At 40.9% G+C, this 26,331-nt stretch overlaps 1 protein-coding gene across 1 annotated transcript in view; it reads right to left on the reverse strand.

Annotated features, from left to right (window-relative positions):
• Window positions 1–1,263: 1,263 nt before the first annotated feature.
• Window positions 1,264–26,331, reverse strand: part of mmp15b (matrix metallopeptidase 15b) — a 32,382-nt gene continuing 7,314 nt past the window's right edge. The window contains exons 2-10 of the mRNA XM_007560708.2: window positions 23,001–23,149; window positions 22,650–22,772; window positions 22,227–22,534; window positions 16,929–17,090; window positions 14,662–14,846; window positions 12,558–12,696; window positions 8,661–8,811; window positions 8,262–8,380; window positions 1,264–8,058 (exon numbers count right to left, since the gene is read on the reverse strand). Of these exons, the coding sequence (XP_007560770.1) occupies window positions 7,538–8,058; window positions 8,262–8,380; window positions 8,661–8,811; window positions 12,558–12,696; window positions 14,662–14,846; window positions 16,929–17,090; window positions 22,227–22,534; window positions 22,650–22,772; window positions 23,001–23,149 (1,857 nt within the window). The 3' untranslated portion in view covers window positions 1,264–7,537. The remainder of the gene's footprint in view (window positions 8,059–8,261; window positions 8,381–8,660; window positions 8,812–12,557; window positions 12,697–14,661; window positions 14,847–16,928; window positions 17,091–22,226; window positions 22,535–22,649; window positions 22,773–23,000; window positions 23,150–26,331) is intronic.

Here is a 26,331-nt window from a genome sequence, read left to right on the forward strand (position 1 = left end):
TCAATTTTAAAAAAGGATGCAGATTGGTGAAAAGTATACAATTCTTAAATGGTTTTCTTAGGTCAAATAATAAGTTCCTAAATTTGATCAACACAATAATTTTACTTATTTCCACAAAACCTTTTATTCCACAAGAGCGTTTACATGTTATCTCTGAGGATTGGAAACTTAACTTCTTTGTCTATATGGTCATAATTCCTTTTGTCAGTGGGTTAGACTTTATGTTAATATTCTCAAAGAAGTTTTTTTTTTTACATCCCTTTCTTCTATGTGTTTTATTTCATATTTGCTTCATTTACCACTTATTTGTAACATATGAATAACATGAAGTACATAATATCCAGAAACTTTGATCCATCAATCCATATATGCATGCATTGGCAGATACCTAGCTAGATGGCTAGCTAGCAAGCTAGCAAATTCTTGCTGGCTGTCTTATCTCTTGCTAGATAGCAAAATTTTTAAAGTCCATTTGACAAAACATGAAAAGATTTAAAGGTTTTTTAGTATTTTTGCAAGGCACAGTACATGTTTTTATTTTGTGGTATTTGTTTTTTTGTTTGTTTGTTTTGTAGTGATTTATTTTTATTTTCTGGGAAGAATGATCATTTTTAAAAATGGGTCAATTTGGCTTTGATTATTTTGATTGTTAGCCCTGGACATAGACACAGGAACCCCCTGACACACGCCTCTATTAGTCAGATAATTCTCTGAGGGGTTCAGATGAAGACAAAGGAAGGATTTGACATGACGATTAGACAATTAGTACAAATGAGCAGGTGGTATTGTTTTTTTTGTTTTTTTTTGCTGCAGCCACAAACACATTTAATCAAACTCTGCTGCTTCTGTGTTGCAATTCCAGTGTTGGGACAAAACGCTCAGTGGTGCAGCAAACAATGAATTTCCTCTCAGTGTGATTCCTGTGTCGTTTCGGCTTCTTACAGGCTGCTTCAGCGGCTCGCTGACTTCCTCTCAGCTCATGTGGCTTCCTGGCATTCTGCCAGGCTGCTTCACCCCCACCATAAAGCTTCCACTGCCCACAAGACCATTCTGCTGCCTGTCCCGTGTGAGACAGGAAGCTGGGCCCTCCTGGACAGTGACCTCACCACAGGAAGAGAGGAGGGTGTGTGCTGTGTGTGTGTGTGTGTGTGTGTGTGTGCGTGTGTGTGTGAAATCGTAGTTTCTTCTGATAAGCCCTGAAGCATTTTTGCTGCTTCAGCTGCTCCACAAACAAGAAAAAAAAAGCTTAGGACACCATTCTTCCTTTTCTTAGAGCACTTTTTAATGTGTACATGTCCAGCATGGCTTGTTAACACACTAAACTAGAATTGAACACAACACAAATGTAAAAAAAAAAAAGGCTTTCTAACAAAAAAAAAACATCCAAAATATTCATTGGAATGTTACAAACAATGAAATAAAAACACATTTTCCACATCATCTCATCTCAGGCAGAGATTAAACTGAAATTCTTTATTTTACAGAAAATAACAGAAACAAAGAGTCAAACGGCGTGAAGCCAGTCTCTACTGTAGCTGCAACTAGAGGATAGAGGCAGTTTTATTAGGTCGCCTGCCCACCAGTCTTGAGTGTCCTTATGGGGCATGATGATCACTCATCTGTTGCACTCTCAAGGCTCTGAAAGTCATTTTTAAGCCTTCGTTTCTGTTCCATTCCATGGAGAGTTAGTGGAGTGGCCATTTAAAATGAGTGGTTTCCAAGTGGATGGGCTCAGTGAGCAAGCTGAGGGGCATTCTGGGAAAACAGGAGAATCTGGGCAAACCGCAGTCCTCTGGGGCCCAACTAATCTAGACTACAAAAGCTGACTTAAGTGAAAAGTGAGGCAGTATGTTCTTCGGATTCTTTGCTGTCCGTCCGTCTTCAGCGGAGTTGTGGTGACAAAGACAGAACTGCACGGAGAAACCGGCTGATGACCAGACAATGCACTGGACACCAGCGCTACCTGGTCACACCAACAACAAACGACACTCTCTGGTGTGGAAGTTACTACTGATGGAGGAAGAGTCAGTGAAATGTTTAGAAATAAAACTGGAGGAAGCATAAAAGGCAAATGAAGACGATCAAAAGGAAACATTTTGACTTGTTGAGATGTGTCTGCACTTCATTCAGGCCGCTGCGTGAAGTCAGACTGACAGGAAAGCTGGATGAACTGAAGCGACGTGGCTGCGTTTGAGCTGATTGATGTTTGAACTGCTCTAAATTGTGGAACATGCTGGATTCAGAAATCTTAATGTTGAGGCATCATGTGGCTCAGTGACAGAGCTGTTCTGGACTGGACTCTTGACCCATGTACTGTGTGTCGTCCTCTTATCTCGTCATCCTTCCTCCTGCTGAGCTTCTAGTGAATGAGAGCCACATGAACCAAAGGAAATGTTGGCAAGCTTTGGGACATTTCAGGGTCTAGAGTTGCTAAGGAACACACAGAAGCTGCTACTAATGCATTGCTAACAAAACTAAAGGTGTGTTTTGAGAACTAGACGTGGAACTCTTAAGTATCCAGACCATTTTTATGCCATCAGAGGAGACGTCATGGTGAGGTGTTGACTCAACAAGCCCCTTATACTTGGAAGTGGCTACATATAAATGCACCGTTTTTACCCCCCTCACCCTCCCAAAAAAAACAATAACAGAAATGACAAATGCAAATACATTATTAAAATCGAGGTTTGCCAAAATAGGCAGACCACATCTTAGTGGAAGCTGGATATCAGGTACAGATCTCCGATTGGTCCGCCTCTAATTGCTGCCTTCTAAATAACGGTGGACTGGAATCGGAGGCGTCAGGCTTTCTGTGCTGAAAGCTGGGCTGTCGGGGCTGAGCCAGGAACGCTCAGCATGCTGTGTTTACACAGAGACATCCTGAGACACATGAAAGCTCAGCATGTCCGAACCTTCCCCACGCTGGCATCTGAGACCCTCAGAGTGTACCGCCTGCTTCCTGGTCCAGGCCTTAAAGAAAGCAACAGAGCTGACAGGTAGAGTGTTTCTTTAAGCAAATTCAGTCACAGCTGATCTAAAAACAGGCCGGACCGCTTTCCTAAAGGGAAGGTGGGCTGAGATTGGGTTGAGGGAGACAATAATGTTTTTGTGCGAGTATGCATCCAAGGAGAAGGAAAGAAAAATGGAGGGAGGGGAGAGTGAGAGAAAGAGAGAGGAAGAGAGCAGGCCATTGTTGTGATGATTCCTCTGGGCTTCCAGGGCCGGGCATGCAGAGGGGGTGGAAGATTTACTATCAGAAAATAGAGCTCACTGATGGAGAGTAGGGCTGATTAACTGAACACTTCAACACGCGCATCAATCACCTCTGACAAGAGTTCTTTCAATACTTCTCTCGCGCTTGGTGTCCAGAGACAACGAGCGAGACGGAACAACGAGAAGCTGCTGAAACTGGCAGAGCGCGGCGATCTCTGAGGCGCAGCGGCTCGTTCAGCTTCCCGCTGGCTCCCCGCTCTTTAAAGTGGTTGTTTGGAGGTCACAGGAAAGGCAGATTGATGAACTCTATCTGCTACTTAGTGTCTAATGCGGTGAGTGTGCACTTTCTGAGCCTGTCCAGACACTGGGATGTCTGAGTACTCGCAGATGTCCCAGCTGGACCAATGGGAGCAGAGGACAGGAGAGGACGGTGCTTTTAGTGCTGATTAGCTGCGTCCGCCAACCACTCCCCCTCTGACAACTTACTAATGATGAGGGGGGTGAGAGATGGACAAAGGACACCGTTTCTAAGCAACCAGGATTGACTTGCCTTAGATCAATCTCCAGGTTCTTGTCAGGCTGAGTGTCCCGTTAACTGTTTAGGTGTCCCACCAACACAAGCCTTCACCTTAACCCTGCAGTGGGCCTCGGGGTCAACGGCCAGACTCAAAGCTATTCCTTCCTCTTCAACCTTTTCACATTTTGTTGTGCTGCAATCACAAACGTCTACATATTTTACGATAATTTACTGCTATATGATTTAAAACTTAGGTTAAATTTGTTTTTGTTGTTGTTGATATGCAAACATTTTAGTCCTTAGAAATTCCCACTTGGTGGAGACAAACCTCAGAAGACTTGAAGCTGTAACTGCAGCAAAATGCGGTTTCCACCGTGCATCGACATCAGGAGCATGACACGCTTTCCAGATTTACTTTATGAAGGTCTGTCACATCAAATACCAAAAAGACACTGATGTTTGTGATTGGAGAGTGACAAAATGTGAAAAAGTGCAAACAGTACACAGGAAGTGGTTTTACTTAAGCAGCGAGTGAGAGACGTCTAGAATAAGTCTCTTACTGACTGTGAGTTTCCAGGACTTTGGTAGAATTTCAGACAAATCTGCCTCCCATGGCCCCTCCTTCTTCTTGTTCTCCTCTTCCGTCCAGCCCTCATTATTCCTGAGATCTACGCTTTGTAGCCTCAGGGAGGCAAAGTTAACGTCCTTCCCCTCCCGTCCCTTCCCCCCTCCTTTGTTTCAGCTGTAGGACGGTCAGACACTCCCCAGTTACATCTGAGCAACCTGACAAAGCTCCACCCATCACTCCCCATGCTCCTTCCTTATAGATAAGCCTTTTTTCATTTGCGGTCAAGCTTGACCCAACAGTTTGACTCACCTTTAGATGCTAAATCAGAGTAATGATAAGAAACAATTTCTTTCAGAGGACCTCAACTCAGATTTACCGCTAAACCACAATGTGACAGTGGAGATACTAACACCAAACAGTAAGCTCATTTCACAACCTAAATTAGTCATTTTTTAGTAAGTCAGTTTTCATGTCAAGAGACAAAACAAACTGTAACATATGGAAGGTTTTTTTTTGGTTAGCAGTCTTTCTTTCAAAGTGTGAATAAAGCTTCACTTTATCTAAAAATCTAATTAGACTACAACTGCGCTGAGGCAAAATAAGCAATTCCACACTTGCTGATCATGTTTAATTTGCCCTGCAGGGCTGATCCAATGACTTTTACAAAGACTTCATTCTTTGTTCTTGCAAGATGAAAAAGGAGCGAGGAGCTTTCCGATACAGGGGAACTTAAGGATTTAAGGGAAAGGTCCAGGGGGTTAACGGCATTTTGTGCACACCTGCTGTTTTTCATGAGGAGGATTAGCCTGTGCTCACATGAGCCCACCCTGGTGTGTCCAGATACCCCACTGTTCTGACACCGAGATCGCAGGTCATCATTGTTGATTTGTGCTCGACAGACAGGCTGTTTGGGAGTGTGTGGAACATTAGCTGGGCCCTTCTACGGTTTAAGGTTAAGGTTCTCTCAGATAATGAATACTCCCCCTCGTGTACAGCACAAAGGAAATTCCTGATTGTTGACAGAGAAGAGGCAGACTGAGGATAAGTCTGTCCTGAATGTAAAGGGAACAGGTTCTTCTTTGACTCTGTTTACCCTGAAGGACAGAGAAGTCTTTACATTTGTTCCCATATATGGGAAGAAGTATGGTCCAGCCAGCTGAGAAGAAGCTAAAGCAGGAATGCTAAGCTTTGCTTGATAATGCTCAACATTTACTGCAACCTGAATCTTATTTTAAGTCATGATTTCTAGATTATGAGATTGTAGATCTGTAATTTATTCATCACTATTGTGAAAAGAAGATGAATGCCAGTGCTTTTCAAAAAGACCATATAAATATCAGAGTTTTAGCCTGATTAGCATGTTTGTTTCGTGCTTTTGAGACCTGTCGCAAATAAAATTAGGCACTACCCTAACATGGCCTGTGGAGGTTAGGAGAACTACTGGCACAGTGAAGCTTTTCTGATTTGCTTTGAGGAACTAATGAGATGCAAAGCTAAAACAAGCTAACAGACGTTAGCACACAACAAGTGGATGTTTTGCTCACTGTTTATGTTTTTATTTTTTACAGCTATGACCATATTAAGTAGAATCCTCCTAGTCGGAAGCTAAAGATGTTAAACTTTGCCTGAATTGTGAATTGGGTTTATGAGGAGATATAGCAGAAACTACAATGGCTGGTAGTCTTTGTTTCTATGACGATTTCTTTTTTTTCAAATCTCACAGATGAACAGCACAAATATATATTTTCTTTTTTGCTGAAGAAAGATGACAAGCGAACAGCTGAAATTAACCAAAGTTGATCGAATATAATAAATTAATTACACAATATAATTGTGATTTCTGCTGTGATTTTGTTATTTCTGTGTGTTCCTATTCAACAAACCACAAGATGGAAATCTTCTGCTCAACATACTGGCACAAATGGGATGTACAGCATGTTTGGCAGTTACTGTCTACGAGTGACTCATTATATTCTGAGATTTGATCTAGTATAGCTCAAAGTCTCACTACTCCAGTTATTTTTACCGAAGTTATTTGAGAAATTGTGAAAAGAAATTGAATTAAGCCTTTAGGGGGAGATGATACCGACATCAACATCACGTCGAAACTAAGGATGACAACCACGGCTAAATTAATCACCCAAAATTAATTTAGCTCCTGTTTTCTTTGTTGCTGTTCACCATTTCCTGCCAGTCGTGACCTTTAAAGTGTAATGCAGCCCACAGCTCCTCCATTGTGGTTTCCAGAGCACAGACAGTAGCTATGTGTGAACTAGGCCACTCGTCAATTCAACACCAAAACGAGAGGTTTCAACAAGTCTTAATTTGGAGCCATGTTTCCTGATGAAGAATCTCAAAGAAGTCTGATTTCTAAAATATGTGTCAGCATGAACATGGTGGATTCAGTTCTAAAGGAAAAAAAAGGAAATCCAAGGAGTCGCCAAGGTGTCCACCTGGTTCTTTCAACAACTCTGTTGAGCAGATGAGCTGATCCAAACTTTTTTTGGGGGGGCGAGGGAATAAAGTGATCAATCATGTAAGAAAAATCCAAAACCACCCTGGAAAACACCTGTCCTGTAACTGCCTGACTCAGAGGGTTTGAGCAAAGCCTCACATGAGATACAAAAATTTCCCAGATTTCAGCTGAAACTGTGTTAACCATTTCCAGTTAAACCCTGCAGCATGTCTTTGATACACTACACTGCAGACAAGCATCTAAATGTGACGACAGAATTGATTATCAACCAAGCTTCAAACCCAAGTGCTCTGTCTACACGTTTGCTTACCCTTTGTGAGATGACATAAGCAGATGTTACGATATCCTCAAACAGAAAGCCCCGTTGAGATTCAGGGGAAGGAGGAGGGCCTTGCAGAGGAGACAGAGAGCAGAACAGCTTTCCTGGTTATGAACTAATAATAACAACATGAAGTCTCACACAGAAGGAACCAAAACAAAACATGAAAAAAAATGTGCAAAGTTCTGTCATAAATAGACTACAGTCAACGCACTGTAGAGCACCATGGGCGAAGGGAGGTGGTTAAGGTGGTGTATCAGTGTCTCTAAATGTAAGACATAATTTATGTTCGCTTGTAGTTTTTATCAGTACTGGATCAGCATGGATCTACTGCCACATTTACTAAGAGCTGCAGGAACCACTGAGCACAGATGGATCACCAGAAAGAGGTCTGGGTGAGAGGAGGGGAGGTATGTAAAGTTCAGAGCCTCCTCAAGCCAAGGGTCAGACCCAGTCCTGAAGGGAGCGCTTGCAGTGCACCAGCAGCCGCGGCGTCCCTTTGCTCTGCAGCGTGTTGATGATGGCGTAGATCAATCCTAGGATGCACATCACCAGGACCAAAGGAATGGTCACCATCAAAATGTTCATGGTTCGTTCCTCGCTGTCATCCACCTTCAGCACCACGTCTACCTCATTGGTGTCTTCTTCCCGACCCTCAATGTAGTCTTCGTCCTTGTCCTTGTCCTTGTCCTTGTCTGAGCCTTTGCCCTTGTCAGAGTCTGTGCCTTCGCGGTCTGTCCCATCCCGTCCTTTGCCCTTGTCCGCATCACGGCCCGCGTCTGGGTTGAACGGTGGACGGTTTAAGTCTGGGTATTTGCGTCCGGAGTCGGTGTCTCTGTCGGGATCCAGGTCCACATTGCAGCCCATGAAGTCTCTCAGGATGGACTTGGGATAGCCTGGTTCGCTTTTCATACGCTGGTTATCAAACTTCCAATACTTGGAGCCCTTATAGAAGAAGGTGTATGCTGGAACATGCAAAAACATCAGAATGTGTCACCATAAAAAGCAAGACATGTTTATCTTTTTCACTTTCAGCTGAAACACTGGCGATATTAACTAACGGTTGCTCAAGACTTGACCACACCCCGATTCTTTGTTTCAGGCAAGTCTCAGTCTGCTACAGGCACTTCCACTCATACACACAAACACACACACACACACAGCTCACCCCCATCATCACTAAGGAAGGCCCCCTTGGGAGAAGAAGGCACTGAAGAGTCCCAGACATCGATTGACTTTGGGTAGCCCCTGTCAGCAGACTGTGACGTCTCATCAAAGCGCCAGTACCTGAACAAAATGGCGGAAAGAAGGTTTTGCTTCTGGTTGTAAACTGTCTACAGAAGGTCAAACTAGACTTGATACTCCTGCCATGTTCGTATTTAAACAGCTCATAGAGAACTGAAAACTTCTCTAAATCAACTGAGGTACATTTAGCTCAAACTGCACATTTTGGCACTAAAAGAAGATTCAGGACATTAGCACAATGAGGTGGATATGTTGTCTATGCATTATTGATGGTGACGCATTTAATCTAAATGCATCATTGACAGACTGAAGGCTACTTTACCTGTCTCCTTGAAAGAAGTAAGTGTAGCCGGACGGTTCCCACCAGATTGCGGTGTCTATCCGGTCGTAGGGAATATCTCGACCATAATCAACCAGATCGAGAGGGTAGCCCGGTTCCAAGTTTGCCTCCCTGAAGAGCCAAAATCTGTTTCCTGATGAAGACAAGGGGAGAAAGGAGAAGAAATCAGGTTAGTTTTCCTTCACAGGCAAATATGACCTACATAACCTCAAGTACTTTGACTTATAAGGAAAACTTAAGTGCAGATGTGAGCTTTTTTGCACTGGGAAAGGCTCAGAAATACATGCGCTCATCCATGCATTTCTGGTAATTCAAGTCAAGAACAGTCACAGAAACCCGGACTTTATTTATGCAAGTTTGTACATTATAAAAATGAACAAATTATGTGTTGTTAAGTAATCAGAAAACACATCAACAGCGAGTATGGCATCACTGAGTAAGAAGTTTGTGTTTGGCTAATAACACAAACTTATTAGCCGCTCCTAATGGAGCGGCTGGTCTTCTGTCAGACTACAGCTTTATTCTCACTGAAAGAACGATTTTACTGTCTTAACAACATTAGGTTTTAAGGAGGAGGTGCTCAGTTCCAGTATTAAGTTCTTCTTTTTATTTTGCCTCGGTCTGCTTTACCCATCTTTCAGAGCTAACCACGCTAATATTTATTATGCAACCCCGGGAAGCATCAGACGATTCCAGGGGTTGTTTTTGTACAATTCAGATCTAAATGTAATCGATTCTAGAAAAAAATAATTATTCAAAGATACTAATTTACATTACAATCCATATAAAATGACCCATTCTCATTTACCCAAATTAAGCAAATTCTTTCTCCAACAGCCCCTCGCGAATGCATCCAGAAAATACAAATGCAACGTTTTTTAGTCAGCAAAATTAGACTAACAGGAAAAAAGATGAAATCCGTAACGCTACAAGCTAACACTACAAGTGACCCTGACGCCTGAAAGCAACTTAAAAAGGTCAGTGTTAACACTTACACAAAGTATCTTACCTACTGTTTAGACAAATAGCAAAGTGACACTTTGTAATTGTGTATTTTTCTTAAAGAGGGCTGAATTTTTTGGTTTTGCGTTAAGTAGAGAGGTTAAAGGATTGCCTCATTGTGCCTCACAATGTGAGGCACAATGTGCCTCATTTAGTGTGAAATTTGAGTATCGTTAAGTTTGACTCATGTCTCTATTTTCGAACATCCCTCTACAAGCCCAGCAGGTTTTGTCTTGGCAAGCTGACTAATGCATAAATATATCAAGAGCTTGTCATTTTGGCCCTCTGCCATTTCATAACACTTTTTGGAGAACAAGATAGAGCTATCTGCGATGGGATATTTTGTACCCTCACTGTGTCAATTTCCACAAGTTAGAGGACATTTCAACTGACGCTTCAAAGTCATTGTCGTTGTCTACTGTACAGAAATGTGGTCACTTCCTGTCAGTAAGGCAAGATCCACTAGCAGGAAGTTGCTTAGAGCTATTTTGATCAGGGGAAATAATCTGTCATAGTCTATGAGAGAATTGATTTCTGACATGAAAGTATGAAAGAATGAAATAGAGTGTGGGTATAAAATGGGGGGAATAAATTGGGTACCTTTGCTGCAATTACAATGAGAAATTACACAGTTCAGTTGGGCCAGCAAGAGGAAAATGAATGAGTCTGTAATCCATAAAGATGAAAAACAATCAGTGAAGTTCAGACTGACAGTTGACATTACTGACGATTCATTTTATTGGTGACTGATGTACAAATGTTGTCAAATACAGCAAAATGTCTGCTAACCGAGTCACTGCAAGATGTAGAGCAGTAATTGGCATTTACATCATTCTTGGCTCATTTCACATAAACACAAGCATAAGAGGAAAACTGACTGATCGGATGGGCGTTTTTTTTTTTTTTTTTTTTGAATATACTGGTTGTGAACTGTGTTAAGAGAATAAAAATAAAAACTTCTGGCTCATTTTTTTTTCTAGGAATATATGTCCCTTCTCCGTATTGAGCCATGAAGTCTGACGTTCTGGCCAGTGCCTTTTCTCCTTGTCTGGCCCTTCCTTCACTAATGGCTCGTAGCCAAGTGTCACACTGAGAGGCTCGCCAATGACATCATTCTCCTCATTATCAACAGCTGCCCCCAAATCATGCAGTCCATCAGAGTGAGGCAGAGCTAAAGGCTAAACGCTTCCTTTTTCATTCAGCAACTTCCATTGAGAGATATAAAATGCTATCTGCTCTCTGAGACTGACAGTATAAAATAACAGGCAGTACAGAGAAAGATTTATGCAGAATACATTACGTACTGTAGTTCTCTTAGAGGGAAACCAGAAGGTTCATAAGCTTTTCAAAGAAGTTCAGTGACAAATGTGTAGTTCAGAATACGGAGAGCAGGACACAGTTTTGATAATGACTGCCATTAAAATTAAATGGATTGTACATTTTCAACAAATCTGAATATTACATTGTGGAAGTTTGTGTTAGTGTACAATTATTACTGTTAGTTAGTTTAGCTTTGGGGTCTAATTTGACTTTGACTTTAATTCAGGTGTATTGGAAGAGGGATGCATCTAAAAGTTGGGGGTATAAATTAGGCCCAGGACTTTAATGTGTTAATTTCGATTGATTAATTAATTACACAGATCTTAATGCGTTAAAATTTTAACGCAACCATCTGGAAAATGTACTCAGAACATTTGAGTACAAAAGTTCCAAGTGGAACCTTTGTACTCAAATGTTTCTAGTAAACCTGTAAATCTGAAGCACAAGCTACATCTGCAAATAACAGCAAAGAGACAAAGCAGGCTTCTCTTGGCCCACTAGGGGTTCCTTTTTGCTTCAATAAAATGACCAGATGGGATGCTGGAAAAGACTATTGTTGTGTTTAAGTTGTGCTAAACACAGTTAGGCTATCGGTGAAGATATTCAAGCCTAAAATTGCATCTCAATGCTAAATATGTAGCAGCAGCACCGACATCCCCAACGCTAATGTCAGTGACCACAGTCCATATTTCTAAAGAAGGGTTTTTTTCAAAGAAGTTCCATGAATAATCAGGGATTCCTGAAACACTAAAAATCTGAGTAGGTAGAATAACACTTTGCACCAATGTGATGGTTAGAGAACCTGCAAAACAGATTCAAAACATAGACATATGTTGAGCTCATATGTCTATTTATTCAATAATTTTTCAGCAAAAAGGGTTTTTGAATTGAAGATTTTACTTATTTTGTTGACATATGGTTTTCGACTAAAATCTGATTAATTAATTCACTCAAACATCTACATCAGGCCCCACCACTATTTAAAGTCGTCTTGTTTGTGAAAACTGATTTATGCATCAGAGATCAGAGATCCACTCATCAGGCTTTTCCCATATGATCCCAATTTGGAGTCTAATTGGTTGATTCCAGTTTTGTCCAATTACTTTCCTCCTACAAACAACTGTAAGGACCTAACAAGAAGAATGTGCTGAAAGGTCTTTGGTTTGGTGTGATACTTTTGATTCCAGAAAATGAAGGGATTACAAGATTGTTCCCATTTATGCACCAAAGCATAAGAGCATGCTGTTGGTTGTAGACAGAAAAATGGTGGAAGTTCTTAGTTTTGATGGATTTTCTGATCACCACTCAGAGCCAATCAGTGAAAATGTGCTGATCTTGATCTCTGACCAATTCATTGCTGTATCTCCACTTTTTATCGCATAAAAACACATTACTCCAGGCAATAACTGGTTCTTTCCTGTTATTTCAAGCATGGAGAAAAATAATACATAATAGCAATGGCTGCAGTAAAATACCTGTTAGAATTATAACACTGCCTTTTAGCATGAGAGCCCAGGGCAGCATGCTTCAGTCTGTCTTTGCAAACTTTCTGCTTACCTTTAAAGAAGACGAACCGGCCGTCATGTCTCTCGTAAGCGGCATCGATGTCACCGGGCAGACCCCTCCAGAAGTGGCCAATGGGCATGGGGTAGTTATCCAGGACCCTGTTCCTGCGCACCCTCCAGAACCACCGACCCTGCAGGGTTCAACATCGCGGGTGTGAGTCGTGGCATTACTTAGAACATGCTAGAAAAAGCAGCTTCTGTTCGTCTTCACACCTTTAAAACACATCAAACCCAATGAAACTACGAATTAATAATATAATAAAACCTGACAACACGCTGTATTAAAAGGGTGCAAATAGATCCAGACCAATATTTTTCACTGGTCACCAAGCTCTTGTAGCACTGAGGTCACACACACAGCAGTGTGTTCAAACTCTGCGGTTGTTATGCCAATTAAACTGAGCGCTAAAGGATAACGAGAGCAGAACGGACAATAAAACAGCAACAGCAGAAAACTGACAGGCTAATAACAGTTTGATGGTTCCATCACAGCCCATTACTCCTCTCTCTGCTCGTTACTCTGCTGCTATATCGCATTTTTCATAAAGTGCTTTGTAATTTTTACTGTCAGATTAACAGCTCAAAACAATGAAAATCACCACTGTCCCATTTTACACAATCATTTGGTAATACTTTGCCTTATGGGCATTAAGATCTCAGACAAATGCTACTGACTCCAGTAGACCTACTTTCACCAGAAGACTGTCTGATCGTTTCTAAGTGTTGAGTCAGCAGGAGAACCTTCTTGATCTGTAAAACAGTAAAATGCACGGCGCTCGGTTCTTTCTGGCAAACACACCTGGTTTCGTCCTTCATGCAGGACACAGGAGGATGGATTCATTTGTTTACCTGAGATTGATAAAAATCCGTCTTGAATGTCTGCCAGACTTTCAACGAATAACCAACAAATGTAATTAATACACAAAAAAACAGATGAACAAATTAATGATTGGCTACAAAATTATTAAAAACCTGATTTTCCCTATAAGTGAAGTAATTATGATTATTCAAAAGAAGTGAAACTCAGTAATATTTCTTAGTTTTGTTTTTGCTCTGTGTATGAAAAGGGGCAGGACTTTTCTTTATTAGTTATTTTAATGTGCCTCAGATCACGTTCAGATCAGTCAGCTGGCTGAGATGAAACCCTGAAGCGCAGAGCTAACTCTCTGACCGTGAGCAGCACACGTCCAGGCAGCCAGATGTCAGGCTACTGTGTCTGCTGCTCTGCATCAAACACACCTACTCTCTCAAATAAGAGATGCTCACAGACTGATCTGTGTGTTGGGAGGAGGAGCAGGGACCCACTCCGGAACAGACCTCTATAAATCTACGTTTCTTATGCAACTCTTGTCAAGAGACGACTCTTTCCTCGCTTCATGTTTTGTTACATTGGCATTTCAGCGGTTTCCTGGGATCCAGTGGAATCGCTCTTGGATATGTTGAGACACTGATGCAGCTACTGCAGCACCTCCTTTGAAACACACCATTACTCATGTTGTGCTGCTGCTCTCAGACTATCACCAAATAAGTCCTGGATACACCAAAACACAGCTAAGTGTTGCTGAAATTTCCGTAAACTCCAGCCCTAAAATGAATCCCGCGGACTTCTTGCATCAGTGACCGGTAAGTGTTGCTGAAGCACCAGCTGATTCATAATGACAAACCACCACAAGACTGGAGGTGCATAGTATCAAACAAATGTCTTCTGAGAAACATGAAAATCTAGCTGGGAGCAAAACCAGTCAACAGCCGAAGGATGGGATTGTATGTGAGCAGTCAGACAAAGCTAGGAGCTTAGGTAATAGCTTACTCATGTCTAATGCCTTTTAAATGTTTTGTGTGGGTCCAGAGGCTCCTAAAGCGAACACCTGAACACCCCCAACTCTTCCAGCAGGGCCTGTATCTCATAAAAGAGCGCCGGCCTGTTAGTTTACAATCCACAAAGCCCTGATTGAAAGCAGACCTGTTCTTGGGCGCGCCACACGTCCTTTCTCTTAAAGGACTCCAACTCCGAGCTCTGATTTTTCTACGAGGAATGAAACCTCATGTCCGGTCGGGTGTTGAACCTGAACCTAAAGCTTCGTCAAAGAATTTACCTTAAAAACGAACATCTCTCCACGCAGCATGGCAACGGTGTCAAAGTTCCCCTCACAGATATTGGGCCCATAGTGGTCGGGTCTGTCTGTGGTCCTGGGGCGGGGGGGATTCTGAGGTGGTCTGGGTTCTGGGCGGCGAGCCGGCACGGTGGGAAGCGCCTGAGTGGGAACGCCGTTGGGTTGACCTTTAGAGAGTCACAGAGCGGGGTCAGCTGAGTCAGCACGATGATCAGTATGTTCTCTGTTTGGTCTGCTTAACTTGCTGAAACTGATCCAAAGCAGAACACTTAGCAACATTTATGTATATGCCATACCATTTCTTCATATGTAAAGAAATGGTATGGCTGGACAATATGGCTGAAAAACAAATAAGCATTTCATATCATTTGATAGATAAATATTGATTCATTTTTTGTTTTAAATATCTGAAATACTGTCAAACAGGTGACGGGACCTTTCCTGTTTTATCCACCACAAATCTGGAACAAACTTCCAGAAAACTGGAAAACAGCCAAAACACTGAGTTCCTTTAAATCTAGACTAAAAACCCAACTATTTAGAATTGCTTTTTAACAATAATAATTGGGACATATCTGATGTGTACTGATGATCTTGATGATGGCACTCCTCAAAATGTAATTATTGTTACCAGTTTCCCAATTAGTGACTGTATGATGTTTATATGACTCCTTATTTTTGTGTTTTTATGGTGGTATGCACTCTGAACTGCCTCGTTGCTGAAAGGTGCTATACCAATAAACTTGATTGATTGATTGATTGATTGATTGATTGATTGATTGATTGAGTGATTGATTGATTGATTGATTGATTGATTGATTGATTGATTGATTGATTGATTGATCATATCTATTACAATATGTTGTTATTGATATACTGTCCACTCTGAGGAAATGGCTAATTTAATTCCATATAAATGACATAGCATATAAATTAACCTTTTGCTTACTAAATGTATTTATTTTTTGGAAATCCATCGTAGTAATCATTATTAATAATAAATTTTTGAAATGTTATTTATACTTTAAGGAATAAAATGGCAGAAAGTTGAAGACTAAAGCTTCTCCTTTGAACAAGACTAATTTATTCCTGTTGCTTGTGAAGATGTAAAAAGAGAAGTTAAGATGATTCATACATACTAAAAGCTGAACCAGCGCTTCACTAGAGCGTCCACACACCTTCAACTTGTTCACAGTGTGACACAACAGTAACATGATGCTGTGGGAAAGCTGGTCAAACCTCATCAGAATATGGCTGGAGATGGAATGCACACAAATGACTGGAGGTTACAAAACAATGGAGACTAGAGAGACTCCCCCATAGTTCATTCGAATTGACGCATGGTCACAAGGTTTCTGAACGTTTGTGTTCACAGACATGTTTCACACACTGCAGCTTCAGTAAATATCACGCCCTGACCCAACAATGTCCCAATTTCTATCCAGGAGTTTTTAGCCTTTTGATAGTCTTATTATTATACTAGTTATATAGTGAAGAATCCTACAAACGTGCATAATTCCTCACCGCGTCACATAAACACTCCTCATAAATATTCGTGTCTCCTGCGGATCCATGAACCAGATAGTGGAAGACAAATATCAACATTGCTGACTCTGGATTTGTTTTGGGACTCTTTGCACAGAGCTCTGTGAAATTGTTTCCATACGGGCCTGGTGTGGAGAACGGGAGGCGGTTGCCTGGATTTCAGCACTTTGGATGAAGTACGGGGGAACCTTAAGGTTGAGCAATTAGTTGCAGCGGTTTCGGTCAAAGATAGTCATGTGTTGGAGTTGCTTAGTCAAAATCTAGACATATCAAATTGAGAATTTGCAGCAAGACTTTGCAAACTGATTTTCTCAGACACTCCTTCCAATCTGACTCATTTTTGCTTCATAGCACCATAAAACACCTGCAGCTGTATTTGTAATAAAAGACGACTCAGAGGGGCACTCACCACACTCTTTAGATTTTTTTATTTCTGAAAGCATTAGCATTTTAATAATAATGGATCATTATGTTTCCCCTTCACACTTCAGATTGCTTTGTTATATAAAATCTCCTAGTTTGTGGTTCTACAAAATGTAGAAAAGTTTAAGAGGGATCTATAATGTTCTACTTTTCTAAAAGCATATCCTGACATAACCTGGTCAAAAGTAAATAAATCCTTATTTCCAATACTTTTGTAAGGGAACTTGTATGAGTTTAAATGAGAATGAACTGAGTAGTGGAGTGGAAGGGTTAAAGGTTACCGTAGATCTGCTGTATGCCTTGTCGGTCGTCGTCCGGAAGCTGGAAGTTATCCGTCTCCATCCACTGGTAGAAGGGAGCCATGATGGCCAGGGGGTTACTGGAGTGCTCCAAGCCCAGGGCGTGGCCCAACTCATGGACCGCCACCAGGAACAGGTCATTACCTGGATCAACACAGAACACGTCAGCGGACAAGACTGTAACCAGGAGATAACCACTGAGCTGAGGATGTCTAAAAGAAACCTCAAAGAGATTATTTGGCTTCATAAAAAAAAAAAAAAAAAAAAAACTTTATTACTTTATTGATCCCAAGGGGAAATTAAATCAAGACTTACTTTTATTGTGCAGCTTTTGGGACAGAAAGAGGGAAATCGGTATGTGTCATGTTTAAGACAGAGTGTCCCTTATTTTCTCCTCCTCTCAGTGATCAAACAGACACAGCTATGCTAATGACAGCTGATATGAATCAGCACACATTCCTGTCCCATTAAACAGGTCAAGGAAGTAATGACCCCATGCACACTGCGAAAACACAAAATCTAAGTATCGTTGGTCTAGTTGCTGGTACAAATATCTCTTGAAATACAACAAAACTTACAGATAAATTTTCAGCAAGTTATAGGAGCTTGTTTTAAGTCAAGAATTTCTTAATATGTATTTAAAAATGTACTGGTTCCATAGGTAGAATATTTCAGTTACAACATGGGAAAATTTTATTTTTATAAGTGAAATAATCTGCCAGTGGAACTAGTACCTTTTATCAATAATAAGGAATTACTGACTTAAAACAAGCTTCCTATTGTGCTGAAAAGTTACTCTTAAGTTTTGTCTTATTTCCAGAGTACGAAGAAATTTGCAGTAGGAGCTAGATCAAAAATGCTTGGTAATATTTTGAGTTTTTGCAGTGCTACAGTGTACACGTTACACATCTCAGATCAGAAGAAGTCAGAGAGAGAGAAGGAGGGAGAGACTGAGAGAAGAGAGAGAGAAGGAGGGAAAGAGAAAGAGAGAGTTTTGTAAAGGTAAACAACACATTTATCTCCAGCATGTTCCTGTAGGTTTGTATCTGAAGGGAAGCCAAAACAACGGAGGGTATTTCCTCTAACTCTATACCTCTTTGTTCTTCACCCGGTGCCGTGAACCCCAATGAACTTTGAACTTGCGAAGTGTTATGTCTGACCCATAATGAGCTGCACTGATTGGTCAGACTGGCATGAATGACATCATGTTTTAAAGAAAATGACAGTGACTTCACTGCTGTGCATGGACCAGAGGATAAAACACAGCGATCTGGTCTATCTGTTCATTTCCTCTCAGAAACACACAAAGGGACACGGAGTTGCCCCCCCGCCCCCTGCCCCCCGCGCCCCCACCACCTTGTGTACTTTCCGAGTCACATGCAAGTCCTCATGGAATGCTGAGATACAGCAAACACTTCAGGGAGGAGAACAGCAACGGACAAGATAGAGTGCAGGAGATAGCCGGCGATGAACGAGGAGAGAGTGAGCTCTGGGTCGAGATAAAGAGGCCTTTGTGAGGTAACCGTGGCGACCCTTCAGCTGGACACAGAAAGGAACAGGAAACCTCAAATGTCTCAGTGCAGCTAGATGTTAGGCCAGTGAAGCTAAATCAGAGTTATGTAAGTTCACCATTTCAGTCTGTTTGCTTCTGTTGTACATGTGAAAAAGTATTCACTCCCTTACGTTTTCTTCTCTTCTGTTTTTTTTATTTTCTATCAAACTGAACGGTTTTAGATCATAATGTCAGGAAATGATAAGATTAATTTATTAAGGCATGATTACTGTAGAACCATTAACATTCCTAAACAGAACAGGGCTGCAGCTAAGAATTATTTGAGTAATTGATTATTCTATCAATTGATCTGACAATTCATTGATCAATCAGATAAAAATATGACAATAACTACTCAGTTACAAATTTAAACCCAATAAATAAATTCATTAAAGGGGCAGTATTATGTATTATGCCATTTTATAACATAATCAAGTAACTATGTTACATTCAGTAGTTACAAAAATGATTTATATGACATTAAAGACTCTCTACCTCCTAATTTAACGCTTTGACATTTTTGCCTCTGACTCTTTATAAACGCCTGCTCTTTCTGAAGCTCCGCCTTCATGAAGTCATCATAACATGGCTCCTCTATTAACCCTTTATCAACATTTTTATCAAGGCTGCACTGAAGTAGCTGCTATAATGAGCTCAGCAGATGTGCAGTTCCACCAGGTGTTTGCTAATTGCTGCTGGCTAGTCTGAAGGAGCTGAATGAGGAAGTAGGAGGGCTGATCTGTGAGGTGGAAGCTTGGAAGCTACAGCTCTGAGGAGGAGCTGCATCTTGAAGGTGGTGCTAGGTCTCACCAGGTGTTTTGCAAAGCTGGTCGGTTGCTATGGAGAAAGTTTCTCCTCATAATGAGAAACTGTTTCGTTTTACATGTCGTTACAACCAGAAATTGGTCCTAAATTTATTTCCATTTATTGCCCGTAACTGGCAGCTAAAGGCGTCTGTCAGAACCTGTCTGCTCATTGCATGCAAAGTATCGCATTGGGAAAGAAAATCTCTCGTTTTGAGCCGAAGGCCTGTTGTCATTTACTGTGACAACCACAGAAAGTTAAAGATCGCAAATGACAAATATCAGTGTTTGATATTTTCTAGGAAAATCCTGCAGTGTCACTGCTGCTCCAACCAAGCTAATTCTTGTCCTCTTTCCCTCACTTCCGCTGCCATCTCCTTTCCCTCTGCCTCCTTCTCGCCCTTTCTCACTGTCTGACTCTAATAATAAGTACATTAGCATCCGCAGCCTGCTGTCTATGGGTGGACCCGCGTGTCAGTGGAATCTGTCTGAATGATAGTAACGTAGCAGCAAGGCAAGCAGCCTGGCATCTTCTATTGTGCACTCTGATAGGACTTACTGTCACACAGCGTGACATGTACTAGTCCTGTAGGAATTTTGAAGCTGTGCAAGTCATGAATTTGTTCAAAAGCAGATCCAAACTGCTCAAATAAGTGGCAAACACGTGCAAAATACGTGCAGCCAGAACACATCATCTTACCGTAGCTAAAATTTGTTGTAAAAGTTTCAGCTAATGTTCCTGCTTAATCCCATTTCTGAAAGCAATGTGTGTGTTCTGTGTGTCAGAATTACCATCGAGCAAATGAAAGATGAATTTCACCACAGCTTAACAGCAAAGCTAAGGCGGAGGTAAACCTCATTTAACCTTCCAATGAGGTTAAATGTTCTTTTTATCTTTTTTTGAGATGTCTTTATGAATAGAGAGAGCAGATAAAACTGCATTTGTGAGGTAACTAAAAGACGCCATTCAGCTGGAGAAAAAGAAAGATTTAAAAAGTGCTGAAAGTGAAGCAAATGAAGCTTTTGCTGACCCTGGTGAGGTGTTTATCAGCGGTGTTTTATTTTAACTCCCTGTAGATCAGTTTGCCTTTGAGAAGTGTATTTGTCCAAAAAAAAAAAAAAAAAACAGAAAAAAAACGGGTTCCCAGAGTTCAAAAGGCTGAAGCGACACCTTGACAACCAAATCCGACCTTCCAAGCCTGCTGCTCGTTTTGCCAATACTGGTCCTGCTGTACAAAAGCAGTGAGCTGTGTGATGTCTGCGTGGGATTTTTGGATGAAAAGGAAGAGTTGTTTGGTTCAAACCAGCAGGGCTGATCAGTCACACTGTGCATCACAAGGTTCACACCTCTAATCTTTGATTTAATAACACTGTTATTCACTTTTCAAAATACTTTGAGAGCTCACTCTGTGGCCAGGACTCTTCAACAGGGAACAAACTGAGGTTCACCCTCTGCTGTTTAAACCTTAAGTTTCATTTTTCTTATCCCTGTAAAATATAGGGTTTGAGGAAACTGTTAATTTGGTATAACATTCAATATTATCTAAATTACTGCAGGACCCAAAAAGAAAAAAAAAATAAGCTACAGTCATATTCAATAAATAAGAATATATGACACGATGAGTCTCGTTTGTCAGATTGAAAGTACCTTTTGAAAACTACAACAGGTATTAGGTATATTTTTTATTAACCCCACATTTCTGTTGTTATTGGTCTGATGTTATATTCTACTTTTAAATGTCATGTTTTTTTATCAACTATAAGTGGAAAATCATCTTAATTCACAGAAGTAAAGGTTTTCAAATATCCATTTGTGTCTAATTAATCTATATAATGTGTTTCACTCGGTGAAAAAGTTCATAAAATAAATGGACTTCAATAACATTGTAGCTTATTAAATGGCTCTGCGTGTGTTCACATTAAAACTGTCACAATCAGGTTCTGGATCAACTTCAGCTCAGAAGGCTCACGCTTTCTGAAAATGCACTGCTTTTCATCCATAACCCTCCTGGAAGGCAGCAAACATTTCATAATTAAATGTGTGTATGCGTGTGTGTGCGCATGTGTGTGTGTGTGCGTGTGTGTGTCAAGGCAGATAGTAATTTGGTTGTACTTTGCTTTAAAGCTGTTTAAGTAGCGTGGCCCAACAAGGGGAGCGGTCTGCAGATCCCCCCGGGTGGAACACTCTCCCACTTACTGTGGCGTTCCACCGTCCCTGTGATCAGCTCTGAAACATCCCACACACACACAGGCGCACACAAACCCAAATAAGAATCTCTAAGCCCCAAGCTCTGCATGAGGCTAGATTTGGTATCTGCGTCAGGAAATGTAATTAGTTTTAGGGGTTGTGTCGATGACAATATGACAGCTTAAAGGAGACGAGGTAAGGGTTAGACTTTGATTTAAGTCCTTTAAAGTGGAAAAGAATCTGAAACTTTTCTGCGTTTTAGACTGCAACCCTCTGAATAAATGGTTTGGTAGCCATGATTTTTACACAAAAAATATGAATTGGCAACGCAATAAGGAACTCCAGGAACAGTGGTGCGGATTAGTCACAATCTGTGTTACCATCCAGTCATGAGTTTGAAGTAAACTTTTGAAAGGTTGCAAAAATAAAAAAAAAAGGAAAAATGTGAGCTAGGTGTGTTTCCATCTACTGGTTTGGAGTGAATCAACCATGCTAGGCGAAGCATAATTTTGTCAGATATTGACGTTACATTTTGTTGTAATAAACAATACGTAAGCTTGTGAACCAGCATGGACCACATATGTCAGAAAAATGGAGAGAATCCTCCCATCCATGCTGGAGGTTTGAACTTAGAATTTGTTTTCAGTTTCATGCCTCTGGTAAAGCACAAACCTACAAGTGGTCATCATGTTTACGAGACATTATGACTAAAATCCTTAAAGTCCGTGATTTATTACCTTGCACATTGTGGTTCCCAATGGTCCAAGGTTCATCAGCATCAAAGTGTGTGTCCCCTCCCATCCCGGGTCCAGGGAAGTAGGCGTGAGCCAGGAAGCCACCCTCCCCGTCAAAAGGAGAGCTGTCTCCGTGAAAACCCGAAGCGAAGAAAATCATGATGTCCGGCTCCTTTCGGCGTCCATATTTGATTTCCTGGTAGGGGATTTCATCAAAGGTCAGCGGAGTGACTCCCTCCCAGACCCTGAAGGCTCGCCGGATGGCCTCGTATGAGTTGTACTCTCCGATTTTAGGAGTGTAGTTCTGAATGCTGAAGGGGCACGAAGAGGTAGAAAGACTGATTTAGTCAGATTAGAGAAGTAAAAGAAAACTCTGAAGTGACTGTGGAATTCGCTGCACTAAAGCAGTCAGTTTCTTTCTGTTACCTGTAAGTGAGATGGCTCTTGCTCCATTTATGTCCAGTGAGCGCGTAACGCTTCCGACGCACGTTGGTTTTGATCTGCCCTCCGAACTTGTCAGGCACACCGCAGCGGGGTCTCTTCATGGCGCTGAGCAGGTTCAAAGAAATCAGAAACAGGAAGGAGAGCTTTTCAAATATGGAGGACCCAAGTGAGAAGATGAAAGGGAGCATGACGTTACAAGCCCTGCTATGTTTTCTTCAAGTCCCCGACATTGTAGTTGTACTTTCATGCTTCCACCGTACAGCCAAGTCAACCAATGGTTCATGTGTTTTTGTGAATGAGAAGGTCTGTGTGTATAGAGCTGTCAGTGCTGACCTGATGGTTTGAGCGTCCATCTGACCGGTGACCTCCAGACCGTAGAAGCGCTGCATGTCACTGACGGCGTTGGACAGGATCTGAGCTGATCGCATGGTGGACATCTGTCGGTTGGCCTGGGGTAGGTACCCATACATCCTCAGCCATGACTAGACGCAAAGAAGAGAAATACATTTGTAATTATTGTCTGATCCTTAGAGTTCATCCAGACACATTTTCCTCTGAGCCTGTTAAGCCAAAGAGTTTTACAAACTGAGCGGATCACAATATGTCGTTGTCGGAATTTTCTGCTCCATAAACACTTATGTAATCATAACACACCCCTTTTTTTTATTGGAACTTAGACCAACACAAAGAAACGCCTGACTGTGAACTGAAAAGGAAATATTCCTGCTGAGGTAGAAAAATGATCATCCAGAAGGGAGGGGCCATTCCAAATGTTACTATAAAGAGTCACACTTTTTAAAATATGCATTTGGAAGACATAAAGTTTTTGAACTTTAACAACACATAGCAATTCAAAATGTTGTAATAAATAAAAATCTGAAATATATGGCTAGGGTTTTTTTAGCCTCTTGCACAAAAAAGCCCAAACACACAACCAGAGCAACTATGTAAAATTTTAGATAAAAACATAAATGTGTGTTGGAATTGTGCAGTCCAGATCAAAATCCCATTAAGAACCTGGCTGAACTTCAAAGTTGTTGTTCATGGACCCTCTCTTCAGCAAATATGGTACAAAATTCTGTTGTTATTGCAACAAAGGATTCTAAAGCATGTTGATTATTATTAGTAGAGAGTTCAATGCAAATGCAAAACACACTTTCTGGTTCTCACTTGTAGAAAACAGATTGACATTGGGTTGCATTGGACGTACTGACTGTAACAGAGTGAGGCCCACTGCACTGTGGGAATCTGTAAGAGGGCTGGTGGGGGTTTGGTGGGACTGACAGATATGAGGGAGAAGCTGTGATACTTGACCCAATCACAGATGACGCAAAGTCTGCCCCACCTGTTCTACAGAAACCCAATACGGCAGGGGCATGCACTTACTCTCCTGCAGAAAGCCCAAACATACTGGACGGCTGGGACAGTAACATAGTCTTACACATGGACACACACCCAGTGGTGGTGTGAAAAAGAATAAAACAGAAAGCTGTGCAGGCCTCAGAAACACACCCATCTTTCACAGAAGACAGTGATGAAGGTCTGTATTTACTTACCCACTCCTTTCAGGCCATGGAACAAACTCTGCTCTTTCAGTCTAAGTGCTCTGATCACATATCTGTGCTGCTTCACAAACCGGCTGGTGAGGGTGAAACCATTCCAGACAAAAAAAAAAAAAACCTCACTCAATAAAGCCTCCAAGGAAAACCCCCTTTGATTTAATTCTCCCTTTTTTCCCTCTTCAGTTCCTGCAGTCTATTGAAATTCAATATGCTCAGTGTTATGGAAAGGTCAAAGGGGAAGGTGTGCAGCAGAGAGGAAGTGGTATTACCAACTCCTTCCTGGGGGATCAAATTAAAAATATCTGTCAAGTCAGTAACATCCGACCTGAGCTTCACAAACCCTCACAGCAACGCAACGCTTCGCCTGCATGTGTTCTCCTTCCATTACACCAACCTCTACACTGTAGCTGGTGTAATATCATGCCTAACTGACCAATCACTGTAGAGTCTGACAGATGACCAATGTCCAACACCAAACTTTCGTCTTTTCCCAGCAGTTCGGGACAACAAGCGCAACATGAAGGTCATGTTTTTATAAATACATCATGTGCTCAACAAGAACGGTCTCTAATCATACTACATAAGTGTTACCAATGTAGCTCAAGAGGGCTAAAATGTTGAGTTTGTGTTGAGTTCATATGTCTATTTATTCAATTCTTTAAGTTTTTAGTGAATTTAACAAGATGGCTTCAAGAAAAGGAGTGTTTGGAGTTTTCTGCACCTGCAGCACATCCCTGCCTTCACCTGTTGTTGCACATTGCCAATCAATTGGATATATCAGGACTACTACACATTTCTACCCTTACAGAAAAAAAAATCTTTCCATTCACAAAAAAAGATCAAACAGTTGTGGAAACATAACTTTTCTCCTACTGAAGCAACACTCGGGTATGTGAGTAAAGCAGCTGAAACTGGATGACCTGTGATAAACATTAAAAAACAAAGGTCAAATAACACTTTGCACCTGATGTTTCAATCATTAACATAGCAGATTAAAAACACTAAATATCTTTGGTGTTGAGAGCATATGTCTATTTATTCAATAATTTATCGTTCAAAAGGATTTATTTAATTAAATATTGTTTTACATGGTTTTTGATTAAAATGTGTTTAATTTTGATTAATTATTTACACATCCTACAGTGAACTCCATAAAAATTCCCATTATTATTTTTTAAACTATAAAAGCAATAAGAATGGGTGGTTCCTCTACATGTTTTTTTCTGCATAGAATATCTAAAATTGAATGGTAAAATTATTTAAAAGTAACTTAAATGGGATTTTTTAATCTCAAAGTAGGAGCTTTATATTTTTAAGTGGGCTATTTACCTTAATTTTTCAAACTAAAAAAAAGTTAGTTTTTTCCCCTTGTAAAGCTGAAAATAGAAAAAAACTTTCAGAATAAAAAACCCTAACAAAAAACATTGTATGATCTTTAATTTTTACATATAGGTAAATTTACTAGCTACATAGAAATTTCCTCACAGCTTTCTGTATGTATTGCTCAAACCATAGGAGTGCTCCCTGACCCTGACCTTTGACCTCCTTTATTCTGTTAGGCTTTTAAGCAAAAGTCTCAGAGAGCCTCTGAGGTAGTTAAGGGATAAGCAGTTCAAAAGAAACGACTGAATGGATGACTTCATCCATTACTGCTGCAGAAGATTCTGATGAAAAACCAAACTTTTTAAAAGTGGGTTTTAAAAGGCCGTTACCTTCAGGATGCTGTGTGTTATAATTCTTGGTTAGGATGAAGGTTAACAGCGTTGGGCCTCAGGAAACAAAGTATTTAACTTGAGGCACTTCCAAAGGTCAGCCATTCATACATATTTGTGTAGAAAGGCAGCCATACTTTTTTGGAGCTGCTGCTTCACCTCCGATTCATTTTCTCACAAGTTTTATTTACAGGTTGATCATTAATTATTGCAGTTCATCCATAAGTGATTTTATTCTCTTTAACAAAGTCATAAACACCAGAGAATATTTTGTAACTGTTAGACCTTCTCTTTATCTTATGTCAACTGTTCTCCTGTGTGCGTGTGCCTGCGTGTGTGTGTGTGGGGTGTGTGTGTGTGTGTGTGTGTGTGTGTGTGTGTGTGTGTGTG

The sequence above is a fragment of the Poecilia formosa genome, unplaced genomic scaffold, assembly GCF_000485575.1.
Source record: "Poecilia formosa unplaced genomic scaffold, Poecilia_formosa-5.1.2 Scaffold119, whole genome shotgun sequence".
NCBI lineage: Eukaryota > Metazoa > Chordata > Actinopteri > Cyprinodontiformes > Poeciliidae > Poecilia > Poecilia formosa.